Source organism: Tasmannia lanceolata, unplaced genomic scaffold, assembly GCF_043159265.1.
Source record: "Tasmannia lanceolata isolate RefF3 unplaced genomic scaffold, GAP_Taslan_0.1 ptg000006l, whole genome shotgun sequence".
In the NCBI taxonomy this organism is placed as follows: domain Eukaryota; kingdom Viridiplantae; phylum Streptophyta; class Magnoliopsida; order Canellales; family Winteraceae; genus Tasmannia; species Tasmannia lanceolata.
The window spans coordinates 13,867,463-13,880,710 of NW_027518683.1; the positions used below are offsets into that span (position 1 = coordinate 13,867,463).

The following is a 13,248-nucleotide window of genomic DNA, read 5'->3' on the forward strand; positions in this document are numbered from 1 at the left end:
TATGTGCCAGTACCTTCATGCTTTTATTTAAGAAGTTTATGCTAATGGAGGAGAATAGAAATCTACAGCAAAAAGGAAACTTTGTTCTATGAGAGCGGGTTCCTCTCAAATCGAGCCATTAGGAGGTCCAGTTGCCTCGAATCAACCCTCCCCTTCTATTTTTTCGCATTTGTTTTTGTTTATTTGTGTTACAGCCAATTAGGCACGAAACAAAGTAGGAGTTGTCTTACTTGAAATGCCTTTGTGCAAGTCAATTTTCATTATTCTTCAAACCCCTTTGAGATCTCCAATCTGGTAGTTTCACAAGTTTAGTTAGGGAAGTAGGAGTTGTCTTACTTGAAAAGGCACTGTGCAAGTCAATTTTCACTATTCTTCAAACTCCTTTGAGATCAATCCAGGTTGCATATGGCTGGGGAAATTGTTAGGTTTTACTTTGAATATTTACCCCTAGAATAGGGGTCTTTTCATCATCTGGGTAAACCTAAAATTTGCTCAACAACTTATTGGTCCTCTCATTTTCTCTTTGCGTGCGTTTTGCCAAATAAGGACCACTATTTTGGGTTCCCATTTCTGTGAGCGGGTGTATTTGCTTGTGATCAAGGTGCGCCCGGCCTTGATATTTAATGAACAAAAATGACTATATCAAGGGCATTGCCTTTGTTAAGTCATTGTCATTGGACCAAATATCAAGGGCATTGCCTTTGTCATGCCCAATGTAACGAGGCCTGCCTAGTTCGGTAGACTGGTCCCAACTGTAAATGATCCAAACGTCCACTTGATAGGCCTTGCTTGTTTCTCGGAAAGGGGGCATTCCTTGAATTTTCTTAGCAAATGCTTTTCTTGTTTAGCCAACTAGAAAATTTCCCTTTCTTGTTTAGCCAAATAGAAATTAAAAATTTCCAAATTAAGGGCAAAACTTGGTGAGATGGTTGCATAAAAGGAAAAAGGATTAAATGCTTATTATGGTATATATTGGGAAATTTTAACAACACCTTGATGATATTTTGATCTGGATCATCCATGTAGTGAGGGTCATGCCTTGATCATGCCCTGAAGAATACACCCATAATATAGATACAGTGCTTTAAATTGCTAAATTTGTCATGGGAAAACAACAATAGGAGCTGGTGGGATTGATTGATGCTTAGGTAAGCATTCCCACCCAACATCCTTGGTGTAGGACACAGTAAAATGCTTAGGAACCCAAGACTCTCCTTGGGATTTCCTTTCTTTCTCTAATTTCCTCTCCTTTTCTTCAATGTTGGTCTTTGCTTCTCTGGCTTTCTCCCACTCTTTGTTCAATATACTTTGGCTCACTTCACTCCAAACCAGAGCTGATTCACTAGGCAATACACCCTGCGCCAAAACCTTGAAATCCTTTATATTCAATCTCAGAAACATATTAAAAATGACATGAGAGAGAGAGAGAGAGAGATAACCTTTCTATTTTCGAGGACAGGAGTTTTCAGTTTGGTTATGGCTTCCTTTCCATTGTATAATGTACTAATTTCCCCGCTATTGATGTCCTTCAATGTAACAATTCTGCCATTTAAAATACTTTTAGAAAGGGAAATGATATATTGGCCTTTTTTTACTTGGGACAGCCTTGGTGCAACGGTAATGTTGCTCCATTGTGACATGGTGGTCACCGGCTCGAGTCACAAAAACAGCCTCCCTGTAAAGCAGGGGTAAGACTGCTTACATCTAGTCCTTCCAAGACCGCGCAATGGCGGGAGCCTCGTGCACTGGACCGCCCTTTATAGCCCCCTCTAGTGTAAAAGAATAGTCCTAAATACACTAGTGCAATGTCATTACTAGAGAAACAAACTAAGAGGGTGGAAATGATAGGCACTATTGCACTTAGGTTGTTTTTTATTGCCCCACTTTCTATGGAAACAACAAGATGAGGAAAATGAAAATAGAATCGGATGGAAAGTGGAACCAAATGTAGTCATATAGAAAATGATTAAGCTTTTCTAAATGTGAATGTTCTCAAAATGGTTTTACCTGTCCCAATGTCCATCAATCTCGTAAACTGTCTTGAGTGATGAAGAATTGAAGATCTTTCCCTTAACAGACCTGGGATTTCCTCCAAAACCAAGAAATGAAGGGCCTTTGTAATATAACTCTGCTTCGAGGCCCGAATCTTTGCACTGGATTCTTACCTTTCCGACCCAATCCACCCTTGGAACAGGAAAGAACCTCATGTGAAGTGTGGGTGTATTCATTTCATAAATCTCGCCAAAATTCAAGAGCTTGAGCTTCCTTTTCCCATGTACCACAGCTTCAACCAAAGTACCTGAAAGAAAAAAATTTAGGACAAAAAACTAAAAAATGGGGAACTTAAGAAAATTAAAAATATTGATGACAATGAGCTTTTCTTTTGCAAAATTTCTTGTTTTTCCATTGTTTGATTAGACGTGAAAAAAAGTAACTCAAGCCACTCAAGTTCAAATTTTATAATGATATACCGAAAATTTATTATATCTCTCTAAATTGTGGAAATAAAAAAAATGTTAGTAAAAAAATTTCCTCGAGAAATATTTTTCTTGCAATCCAAACAGGGCCTAAGGAAATGAAAAATAAGTCCTTGTCAAATGATCTGTTGATGGCATGGTTTTAAATTTGGGCCGAAATACTGAAATTTCGGATTTCGGTTGGGACCAGAACTGGAATCCACTTTACACGAAATTTTGTTTTTCTACCAAATTTTAGCAGAAAATTTGAGAATTTGATTTTTCTAATCAATAAAACAGTATTTTTCCTAAATTTCTGCCAAAATTTGTAACTAATTAAATAGTTTTTTTTTATTTTAAGTTCCGTATTTTGGCCGAAACTGAAACCGAAATTTAAATCCACGGTCGATGGCAATGAATTTAAATTGAACATGAATTATAGAAAGAGCTAGTTTTTTGAAATTTCAAATCAAGATGATCGGAAAATATAGACCGTCCTTGTGGTGGGTCATATTCTGGATGAGCCACAACATAGAAATCTCAATTCTCACCTATAGCGACCCAATGGGTGGAATTTAAACAGATGGTTAAAGATAAAACTGAACAATGGTCCAGAACGCAGGAAAGCCAATTACCATTTGTTTAACATAATCTAATAAAAATGTGTTAAATTGGTTCAAAAGGTAAGGGTATTCTGTTAGTTTACAACAAAAAACTTGATCAACCTACCATGGTACCTGGGGATTGGATTTTGGCTCCAAATTAGCTCCACATTTTCCTTCTCATCAGTTGCATGGAGTCCAGCTACTGGGGGATGATGCGAAACCTGAGAGAGAGAGAGAGAGAGAGAGAGAGAGAGAGTGATTAGTCTTAAATCAAGAGTAATTATTCTTAAATCAAATTAATTATAGGGGATTTGCTAGGGACCATTGCAAAAGGCATTTCGCGCCTGGGCTGTTGCATGAGAGAGCAGCCACCTCAGATGAACTAAATAAATAAGACGAAAAGTGAGGCTGTGTGGCTGCTCTCTTTCATGCAACAGCCCAGGTGCGAAATGCCTTCTGCGATGGTCCCTAGCAAATCCCTAATTATAGATTAAATTTTAGCGCGCGTTTGGCAAACTAAGCAACTAATTAGTCTTAAATTAAATTAAGGGATTTGTCACAGAAGGCATTTCGCGGAGGGGCTGTTGAACAAGACAAAATATGAGCCTGTGTGGCTGCTCTCACAAGACAAAATTTGAGCCTCTCTCACAGGCAACAGCCCCTCTGCGAAATGCCTTCTGCCATGGTCCCTAGCAAATCCCATAAATTAATAAGACTTTATTAGGGCATGTCTGGCAAACATGAATAAAAACTTATATGGATTATTTGGCTCCGGTTGTGCGAGATGGGTGGGAGGAGGGACATGAGAGTTGAAAAGGTGGGTGTGCCGAGCATGGAAAGCCTCAAAAAACCCAGGAAAACCCCAATTTTAAGGAGTGTTTGTTTTCATCTTTGTATGAGGCTTTTTTTTGCTCTCTCCACTCTTTCTTCTAATGATCCTCTCTCCATTCCTGTTCTCTCAAGTCTCCCTTTTCCTCCTCTACCCATCTCTCACAACTGGGCACAAGAATATTCCATGGAATAATTTTTCATCGTTGCCAAACATGCTCTTAATTAATAGACTATTCTTTTTAAAAGAGCTATATAAGACCCTAAATCTACTTGGAACTTAGCCCTAACCTTTTTGTCAAAACCTTCCTACTGGGGAACACTACATATAAGTAGGTGATAGTCCCCCACATGTTACAGCTTCATGATCCATTTGTTGTTAAAAACCAACTAAAATAAATCTCCATGTATATAATTACACAAAACGTACCTCATCTTGAGTAATTAGCAAGTTAATTACCTGTTCAATTAGAACATTGAGGGTTCCCCGAGACACATGATGCGTCTCCCCGAGAATGGGATTAAAAGGCGCTAAACCGAAAATCACAGGTCGAACCATGGATATGCTCCACGCCACGGCATAGGTGAATCTCTCCAGAGATGTCTTTCCTCTGGCACACCTAATCAAGATATCGTCACCAACGCAATACACATCTTCCCCATAGCATTGAAGTTGTGACTTGGGCATGTTGAAAAGAGGAGGAAGCTACATTTGCAAAAGATAATTACGTACCATCGTAAAAATAATACAGCTAATTTATACCTTTTAGTGATGAATTTAGGATTTCACTAAACTTGAATGAATACAAATCAATCACAAAGTGTGCTTGTATAGAGCACTTAAGGGATAAACATAAAATAAAATCTTGACAATGTAAAAGGAAACAATTCTAATATAATCTATGTTACTAATCTCTCTAAGTTCACTCTTCTAAACTACTTGCTTAATCTACCACCACAACGATATGATTGTGAGATCTCAACCTAACCAACGATGAGATCTCATATATTCTAACACGCCCCCTCAAACATATGTGGATAGAAAAATCGACATATTTGATTACAATAAAATTCAAGAGCTGATATATTCACCCCTTTTCATTACCTGGGACACCCGTTGTACCAGCTAAAGCAGGTAGCCAGTAAGCATTAAATGGAGGTGTTACGAACCCGAATGGGTGGTAACGTGATTAATCTTCATAGAGGGAAGATCAACCTCTTGATCCACTTCGAGGGAAGGATCAATCCTCCTTTGTGCAAAAAGACACAATTCTAAAATAATTTCTTCATTGATTTCCATTAAATGTAATATGTGCTTATATAAAGCACTTATAGATAAGCATAGAAAGATCTTGAAAGATCTTATGATAATAAGAGAAATAACTAAATAAAGATTATCTTAATCTAAATTAGCATCCTAATATATCCTAACTACTAAATATATAGCATCCTAAAATATCCTAACTACTAAATATATCAGATGTGGCAAGATCTAATTTTATTCTCTAAAATACCAAAGTAATTTATTCTACCTCAAGCGGGACCCGTCTAGGCACGTAACATTCCACCCCCCTTGAAATCAACCTTGTCCTCAAGGTTGGAGATTAAGCACTGGCCAAATAGCGAAAATTGAGATCTTGCGTAGGACTTTCCGTAATCCATCACTCTTCTCTTCTTTTTCTTGCTCCCTTTCTTCTTCTCTTCATCTTGAAATTGGTTACCATTTCGTATGTCGTCATCAATGGTGGAGTCAACTCCATTTTCAAACCGATCCCATGGAGCCGTTCATCAAAGGTCCTTAGTTTTGTTATTTTGGAATGATGTGGATGTTGACGCACAGATAATTGTTGATGGGAATCTTTTCGATGGCCTTATACGTACCTAGATGGGTCCCACTTAGTGGAATAGATTAATTAGATATTTTAGTGAATAAGATCATATCTTGATATATTTAGTAGTTAGGTTAGATTAGGATAGTCTCTAATTAGCTAGTTCTATTCTTATAATAAGATCTTTCTAGATCTTTCTATGTTTATCATTAAGTGCTTTATATAAGCATATGTTATCATTAATGAAAATGAAAGAAGAAATTATCTTAGAATTGTATCTTTTTGTACAAAGGAGGATTGATCCTTCCCTCGAAGTGGATCAATAGGCTGATCTTCCCTCTAAGAAGATCAATCACGTTACGAACCGATTCGGGTTCGTAACAATTAGTATCAAAGCAGTTGATCATGCGCCAAGGGTACGTCTTCAGAGATTTTGGATTCGATGCGTGAAGATTTTTAGAAGATCAAAACACTTATTTTGGAATTGAAGGAATGGCAACGACAATTTGTGGAAAGCTTGAACAAAATCGACATGGTGCTCCAGAAGTCTTGCACGATGAAAAACAAAAGACGAAAAAGAAAACGAGGAGAAAAGAACGGAGAAAGAAAGAAGAGAGAAGACAAACCGAAGAAACCACAAAAGAAAGCCGTCATTGATTTTCAACGTCGTTGAGTTTGTCGCGGGAAAATCTGTCATTCCTCTCAACACATCCAAATTCAGCGTGAAGATCCTCTCCCACAACCATCCGTGCATCAACAGCCAAACCGTTCCAAAAAACTGAAACGAATGAGCTTTGATGAACGGTCCGATGAGACTAGTTTTAAGGTGGAGCCGCGTAAGCTCTAGATGACAACATGTGCAATGATGACTAATCATAAGACGAAAGGAGGAAGAAATGGACGCAAGATCTCATTTTTCTCCAACCAGTGCTTAATCTTCAACCTTGAGGACAATGTTGATTTCAAGGCAGGTGGAATGATACGTACCTAGATGGGTCCCACTTAGTGGAATAGATTAATTAGATATTTTAGTGAATAAGATCATATCTTGATATATTTAGTAGTTAGGTTAGATTAGGATAGTCTCTAATTAGCTATTTCTATTCTTATAATACGATCTTTCTAGATCTTTCTATGTTTATCATTAAGTGCTTTATATAAGCATATGTTATCATTAATGAAAATGAAAGAAGAAATTATCTTAGAATTGTGTCTTTTTGCACAAAGGAGGATTGATCCTTCCCTCGAAGTGGATCAATAGGCTGATCTTCCCTCTAAGAAGATCAATCACGTTACGAGCCGATTCGGGTTCGTAACATGGCCTTGGACAGTTTGAGAGGAACGATAGGCTCTTCGGCGACGCCTTTTCTTTTATAGCTTTTTCGCCTTTTCTTCTATCTGATTTTTTTCGCTCTTCTTCTTTTCTCCCATTTTCCTGTTTCTTCTTTTCTTCTTTTCTTTTTTGGCACACCAGCCTCCTTGACGACGCTCTAGTTAAACTCTTCATTCAACTTCTTCAAACATGGGGGCTCTTCTATCTACACGCCAAGCGATAATGCCAACTTGTTTAAATTGGAATTCATAGAAGCTAGATGCCTTTTCATCTCTCTTATATCTTCATCCCATCGATCCATTATTTCTTCGATTTTCTTCGACATGATGACGGATCGTGCCGCTTTGATACCAAATGTTACGAACCCGAATGGTTCGTAACGCGATTGATCTTCTTAGAGGGAAGATCAGCCTCTTGATCCACTTTGAGGGAATGATCAATCCTCCTTTCTGCAAAACGACACAATTCTAAGATAATTTCTTCATTGATTTTCATTAAATGTAATATGTGCTTATATAAAGCACTTACAGATAAGCATAGAAAGATCTTTCGATAATAAGAGAAATAACTAAATAAAGATTATCTTAATCTAAACTAGCATCCTAATATATCCTAACTACTAAATATATAGCATCCTAAAATATCCTAACTACTAAATATATCAGATGTGGTAAGATCTAATTTTATTCTATAAAATACCAAAGTAATTTATTCCGGTTGTTTAGGTGCTGGTCCCCCATTCGTTCCCCAAACTGGAGACGTAATAAGAGGATGCAATTTGGGTACGCAAGAAGTTTCCAGTTTAAAATATATATATATATATATATATATATATGGAATGATATATTCACCCATTTTATTACTTGAGACAGCCCCTTTACTTGGGACAGCCCCCTATGGTGCATTTATGATTCCTCTTTTACACTAAAGGGGGTTGTCCTGGGTAAAACAATGGAGAGAAAATCTATTGACGTTAAAGCCAAAAAGAAGGGGGTGGAAATGTAAGCAAAATGGGTATAAAGGCTCGGCAAGGAGGTGGAAGAATCAATTAGGCCATGTTTGACAACTATGAAAATTTATTTCGTGGAATATTTTGGAGGAGATACTTAAAGAGGGTACAATTAGAGGGACCCAGAGAGCATAGTAGGCATGAGAAATCACTAAGAAATATTGAAAATAATAATAATAATAATAATTAATTTCCCTGTCATGTTCCCCTCACTCCCACTCTCAAATTTCTCCTCCCATCCATCTTCTTCAACCTCTCCCACTAATATTTCATGGAATAATTTTTTATGGTTGCCAAACATGCCTTTAATATAGTCCTTTTCAAGAAAAATCAAAGTTAACCAAACAAACGGTACAAAGACCCGGATAGAAGGCAGAAGTATCATTTCATTTATATATTGAAAACATTGATAATGGAAAGTTTCCTTTTCATCATTGCTATTAGTTGATTGTTCAAACAAAGGATGCTTCTAATATTAAATATAGAATGTGGGTTGTCCTGCCATGCTTCCAAGCAAATCTAATGTTCATAACAATGATAAAATTGTCTACATGTAGGAAACAAACATAAATAATTTTTAAATTGAAACTAATTTGAATTTTATTTTATTTTTTTACTTTATAATAATTTATTGATTATTCTATAACGACTATCTCTCTCTCCCCCCCCCCACCCCACCCCCCCCGCCCCCGCCGCGCGAGCAAATTCCTGGCTCCGTCGCTGATTCGAAGCCCTTGTCGGGGACGAATAAACAGAGCTTGGGCTACCACATCCTTGCCAGATTTCCAGTCATATGCCTCATCTCTCTTATCTCTTATAGCGGAATCTTTTTAGGGTTTTTTCGTGTGGATAGTGGGTTTGTATTAAGTTTTTTTTCTTAGGGCTAATGGCTGTTGAAAGAGAGAAAGCAGTGAAACAAAAATGGAGAAGGTGGAGGTAATAAGAAGAAGACAACATTTTAAAAGAAATAATAAATAATGTAGAGAGAGGGGGAGCCCAACCTACACTTCAAATGGGAGAGGTAGGTGGAAAGGAGGGTATTTTCACAATTTTAAAAAACCACATTTAGTTCTTTGTGGCTACTTGGCTTTACTGGCACTAAAAGTCAAACCGGGTGTCCCAAGTAATGAAAAGGGGCGAATATATCAGCTCCCTAATATTCCCCATTATGAAAATAGAAAATTTCACTAGGATTCTCCATAAAAAAAAAATAGAATCCTCTAATTTGAGACGCACGGTCAAAGTTGGTTGATCAATATGCCCTAGAGTTGATGTTGAATGTTATTTGATAATGGCTGATACTGATTGCTGAAGAAGATGCTTCTTATTGATGTGCACGATACTGATTGCTGAAGAAGATGCTTCTTATTGATGTGCACGAAAAGTGTTTATAAAAGTCAATGGATCTTAGTAAATCATAGCCTCAATGTGGCAAGATAATACTGAGGCTTCGATAGGCATTTTTATAGACCGTATGAAAACAGGTTACTTGTTTGGGCAAAAATGGGCCTCGATGGGCAAGACATTATGAATCGGCTGATTATCGATCCTTGTGGAGTAAGAAGCTACGCTCCAACCTCAACTGCCTAGAGCAATAATTTCATGCACGCGCCCCAAACAAGGTACCTACACTCAAATGGACAAAAAAGGTACTCGACTTGAAGAAGAGAGAAGAGAGAAATAGGGAGTAGAAAGAAGAGCGACAATGGACGGCTGAGGATAATAGCAACAATACCAATGACATGGAAAAGGCACCCATGGACTTAAGAAATATAGACGTTTTAAGATATATTTTTTAGGGAGTGTTGATATCAAATGTGATAAATAGAAAAACATATGCTTCTTTACTTAGTTTTTCAGTAATCCTTCCAAACATTTCCAGATTTCTCGGAACTCTTATCTAATTATTTCCAAATCAGAACTTTGTAAGTATGAGATGGAACATAACTGTCCACCCCATTAGTTAAATTTTTGAAACAAAAAATTATCCTAAGATTTCCAATCAATGGATTGGGATCGTCTGATCAAGTACATTAGGTGCTGGCAGAGCATATGAACGGTCCTGATCAGCCATTCAAAAAAAATGAACTGTCCTGCTCACCGCAGTCAGACATTCAAAAAAAAGGAAAGAAAAAGAAATAAAGACTTACCTGGAAACGAGTGAGCTCTGATCCTGGCCGTACATTACTGAAAAGGCTGAGAATACGCTGAATAATATTAGGAGCTCTGTGCTCAGCGCTGAATCCTCCTGCCAATGACATAGGGGGTGTAAGAACCACCCGTTGCTCTTCTCCCTTCTCTTCGCTAACCTGCGCCACCCCAAAACTGAGTTTCTATAGAAAATGATATCTGAACTCCCTTGTTTAGTAGGGGCACTCTGAACTATATTTTTTGGTTAGGAAAATGATATTTCTACCCTTTTTCCCAGCTTTCCGATCCTCTTTGATTTCTGTTTTGGGTAGGGCTGTAAATGAACCGAACCGGATCACGAACATCTTTAGGTTCGGCTCATTAAAAGCTCAGCTCGGGCTCGTTCGTTTACTAAACGAGCCGAACCCGACCCAAAAATTAGGCTCGTCAAATAAACGAGCCGAACTCGAGCTTAATTTGTATAATTCGGCTTGGACAAGCTAGTGAACCTTTTAGGCTCGGTTAATAAAGCCGAGCTATATATATATTACTTAATGGTATTTATTTGATGTGTTTACTAAACGAGCTGAACTCAAACCCAACCAAGCTCGAGCCTGGCTTGGCTCTGCTCAGCTCATTAAAAGCTCGGCTCAGGCTCGTTCATTTACTAAACGAGCCGAGCCGAGCTCGAGCTTTGTTGAGTTTTGGCGAGCCGAACATGAGCCCCAAAAAAAAACTCGTCATGAAAACGAGCCTAGCCTCAAACTAAGCAAGCCGAGCACGAACACCCCAATGCTCGGCTCGGCTCGTTTGCAGCCCTAATTTTTGGGAACTGTAAAAGCCTCTCTTTGCTAATCCGAAATGATATTGCCACCCCCCCCCCTTTGCTAATCCGAAATGATATTGCCACCCCCCCCCCCCCCCCCCCTTTAAGAAAACGGCAAGCAAAAGATCGTGAAAATGCAGTCAAAATAACGAGTTTTTATGCCGTGTAAGTCCTTACTGTCCCGTATTTTTTCAAAAAGTACTGTAAGACTGCGCTATAGGATAATCCAAACCGTGCATGTGATGGGCCACAACGTAATTAGGTTGTGCCCAAAAAATCATTTCTACAGGATGATCCAAACCGTGCATGTGATGGGCTAAAAAAACGACAAGCAAAAATCGTGAAAATGCAGTCAAAATAACGAGTTTTTATGCCGTGTTAGCCCTTACAGTCCCGTATTTTTTCAAAAAGTACTGTAAGACCGCACCATAGGATAATCCAAACCGTCGGCCACAACGTAAATAGGTTGTGCCCAAAAAATCATTTCTATAGGATGATCCAAACCGTGCATGTGATGGGCTACAAAAAATCAATTCTATAGGCTGATCCCAACCCTCCGATCTACTGATGAACTGCATATTATGGGAGTTTTTATAATGTGCCCGACCGTCATGTTCCGTGTTAACGGTATCGCCTTTGATATTTTATCCAACTGCAGACCACTTTTCAAGAGGCTGCTGTTGGATCAAATATCAAGAATGGTACTTCCATCGTACCACTTACAAGTGACATGTCGGTCGGGCATCATATGGAAACTTCTATAGATCGGAGGGCTGGAATAATCCTATGGAAATGATTTTTGGAGAACAGCCTATTTACGTTGTGTTCCATCACTTGGACGGTTCGGATCATCTTATAGTCTGGTCCGTCCAGTATTTTTTGAAAAATAAGGGACTATAAGGGATTGCAATTGAAAGGGCGTGCCGATATCATTTTAATATTTCTCTGGATAGACTTGCACAAATGGTAGAAGCGTACAAAAAATGTCCAAGCCCACGATAGATTTTCATCTGAAACCATATATATTTATCGGCGTAGTTCAGCCACGAGCACCAAACCATCTTCAAGATGGTGGTGCCAGCTATTAAGCCTCCGCCTCATCGGCGCATTTTAGTGATCCCCCCTAAACCGCCGTTATCACCGGGAAACAGCTTTGGGGTTTCGAAAAAGCGGTTTTGTTATTTAGGAAACCGTTGTTAGTTTGAAAAAAAAAAAAGAAAAAAGAAAGAAGAAATACCATTGTGTGTTTTGCGGGAGAGGCAACAGAAAAAACGCTCCTTATCCGATGATTTTGGAGATACTGTGAGCGGTTCAATTCAATGCCTTCAGGATTTAATAAGAGGAGGAGGGCGCAACAGTAGGACGTAACTTTCAAACAGCTTTGATGGCCACGTGTACGGTTGTTTTTAATCAACGTAGTTTTGAAATGGCCACTATTTTATGGCCACGTGTCTGTTTGCAACATCACGAAACAAATCCTTGGATGATTGGATAAAGCTGTTCTTGGGACGGTCTTGATAATTTTTATCTTTAATAAAGGGCAGTGATAAATTCACCCCCTTGTGGGATGAATTCACGCTCTATTTTTCAAAATGGACTGTATCTGTGTAAAGGGCAGTGATGAATGGACTGTATAAAGGGCAGTGATGAATTCACACCATAGATGATCCAAACCGCCCATTCGATGGGTCACGACGTAAATAGGTTGTGCCCCCAAGAAATCATTTCCCAATTCCAACCCTCCGGTCTAAAGAGGGACTCACATTATTTAAACTTCTATTGATTGGACGATTGGGATCTTCCTATGGAGATGATTTTTTGGAGCAGAACCTATTTATATTGTGGCCCATCGAATGGACGGTTTGGATCATCCTATGGTGTGGGCTGTACTGTCTATTTTAAAAAATACAGGGTGAATTCATCTTATAAGGGGGTGAATTTATTGCTGCGCTAAAATAAACCCAGTCTGTAATCCCCACTGATAACAAGTCTCAAAAGTAGAGCACGAGCGGGTGTATCTATCAATGATCGGGCGGCGCCTTGATATTTGAACCAGCGGCATATTAGTTATAAGTCATTGTTGTTGGATGAAATGTCAAGGGTCTTTGTCGTGCTCATAGACAGTCAGAGATCATATAATTTCACCCTCACTCTAGAGCGGTGTAGGTATCAATGATCGGGTGGCGCCCTTGATATTTGAACCACCGGCATATTAATTATAAGTCGTCGTTG

General features: G+C 38.6%; 1 protein-coding gene across 2 annotated transcripts; it reads right to left on the reverse strand.

Annotated features, from left to right (window-relative positions):
• Positions 1 to 934: 934 nt before the first annotated feature.
• On the reverse strand, positions 935 to 12,366 carry LOC143879808 (oxysterol-binding protein-related protein 4C-like). Of its 2 annotated transcripts, none has more exons than XM_077382403.1 (7): positions 12,254 to 12,366; positions 10,211 to 10,369; positions 4,350 to 4,595; positions 3,186 to 3,282; positions 2,008 to 2,299; positions 1,440 to 1,542; positions 935 to 1,356 (listed from the first exon to the last, which is right to left on the reverse strand). In XM_077382403.1, exons 1-7 carry the CDS (start codon positions 12,254 to 12,256, stop codon positions 1,102 to 1,104), a joined length of 1,155 nt encoding a protein of 384 aa, XP_077238518.1. In that variant the 5' UTR covers positions 12,257 to 12,366; the 3' UTR covers positions 935 to 1,101. The 2 variants fall into 2 exon arrangements, with proteins under 2 accessions (XP_077238518.1, XP_077238519.1); XM_077382404.1 differs by having other exon boundaries at positions 10,211 to 10,385; positions 12,254 to 12,319.
• Between the last annotated feature and the right edge of the window lie 882 nt (positions 12,367 to 13,248).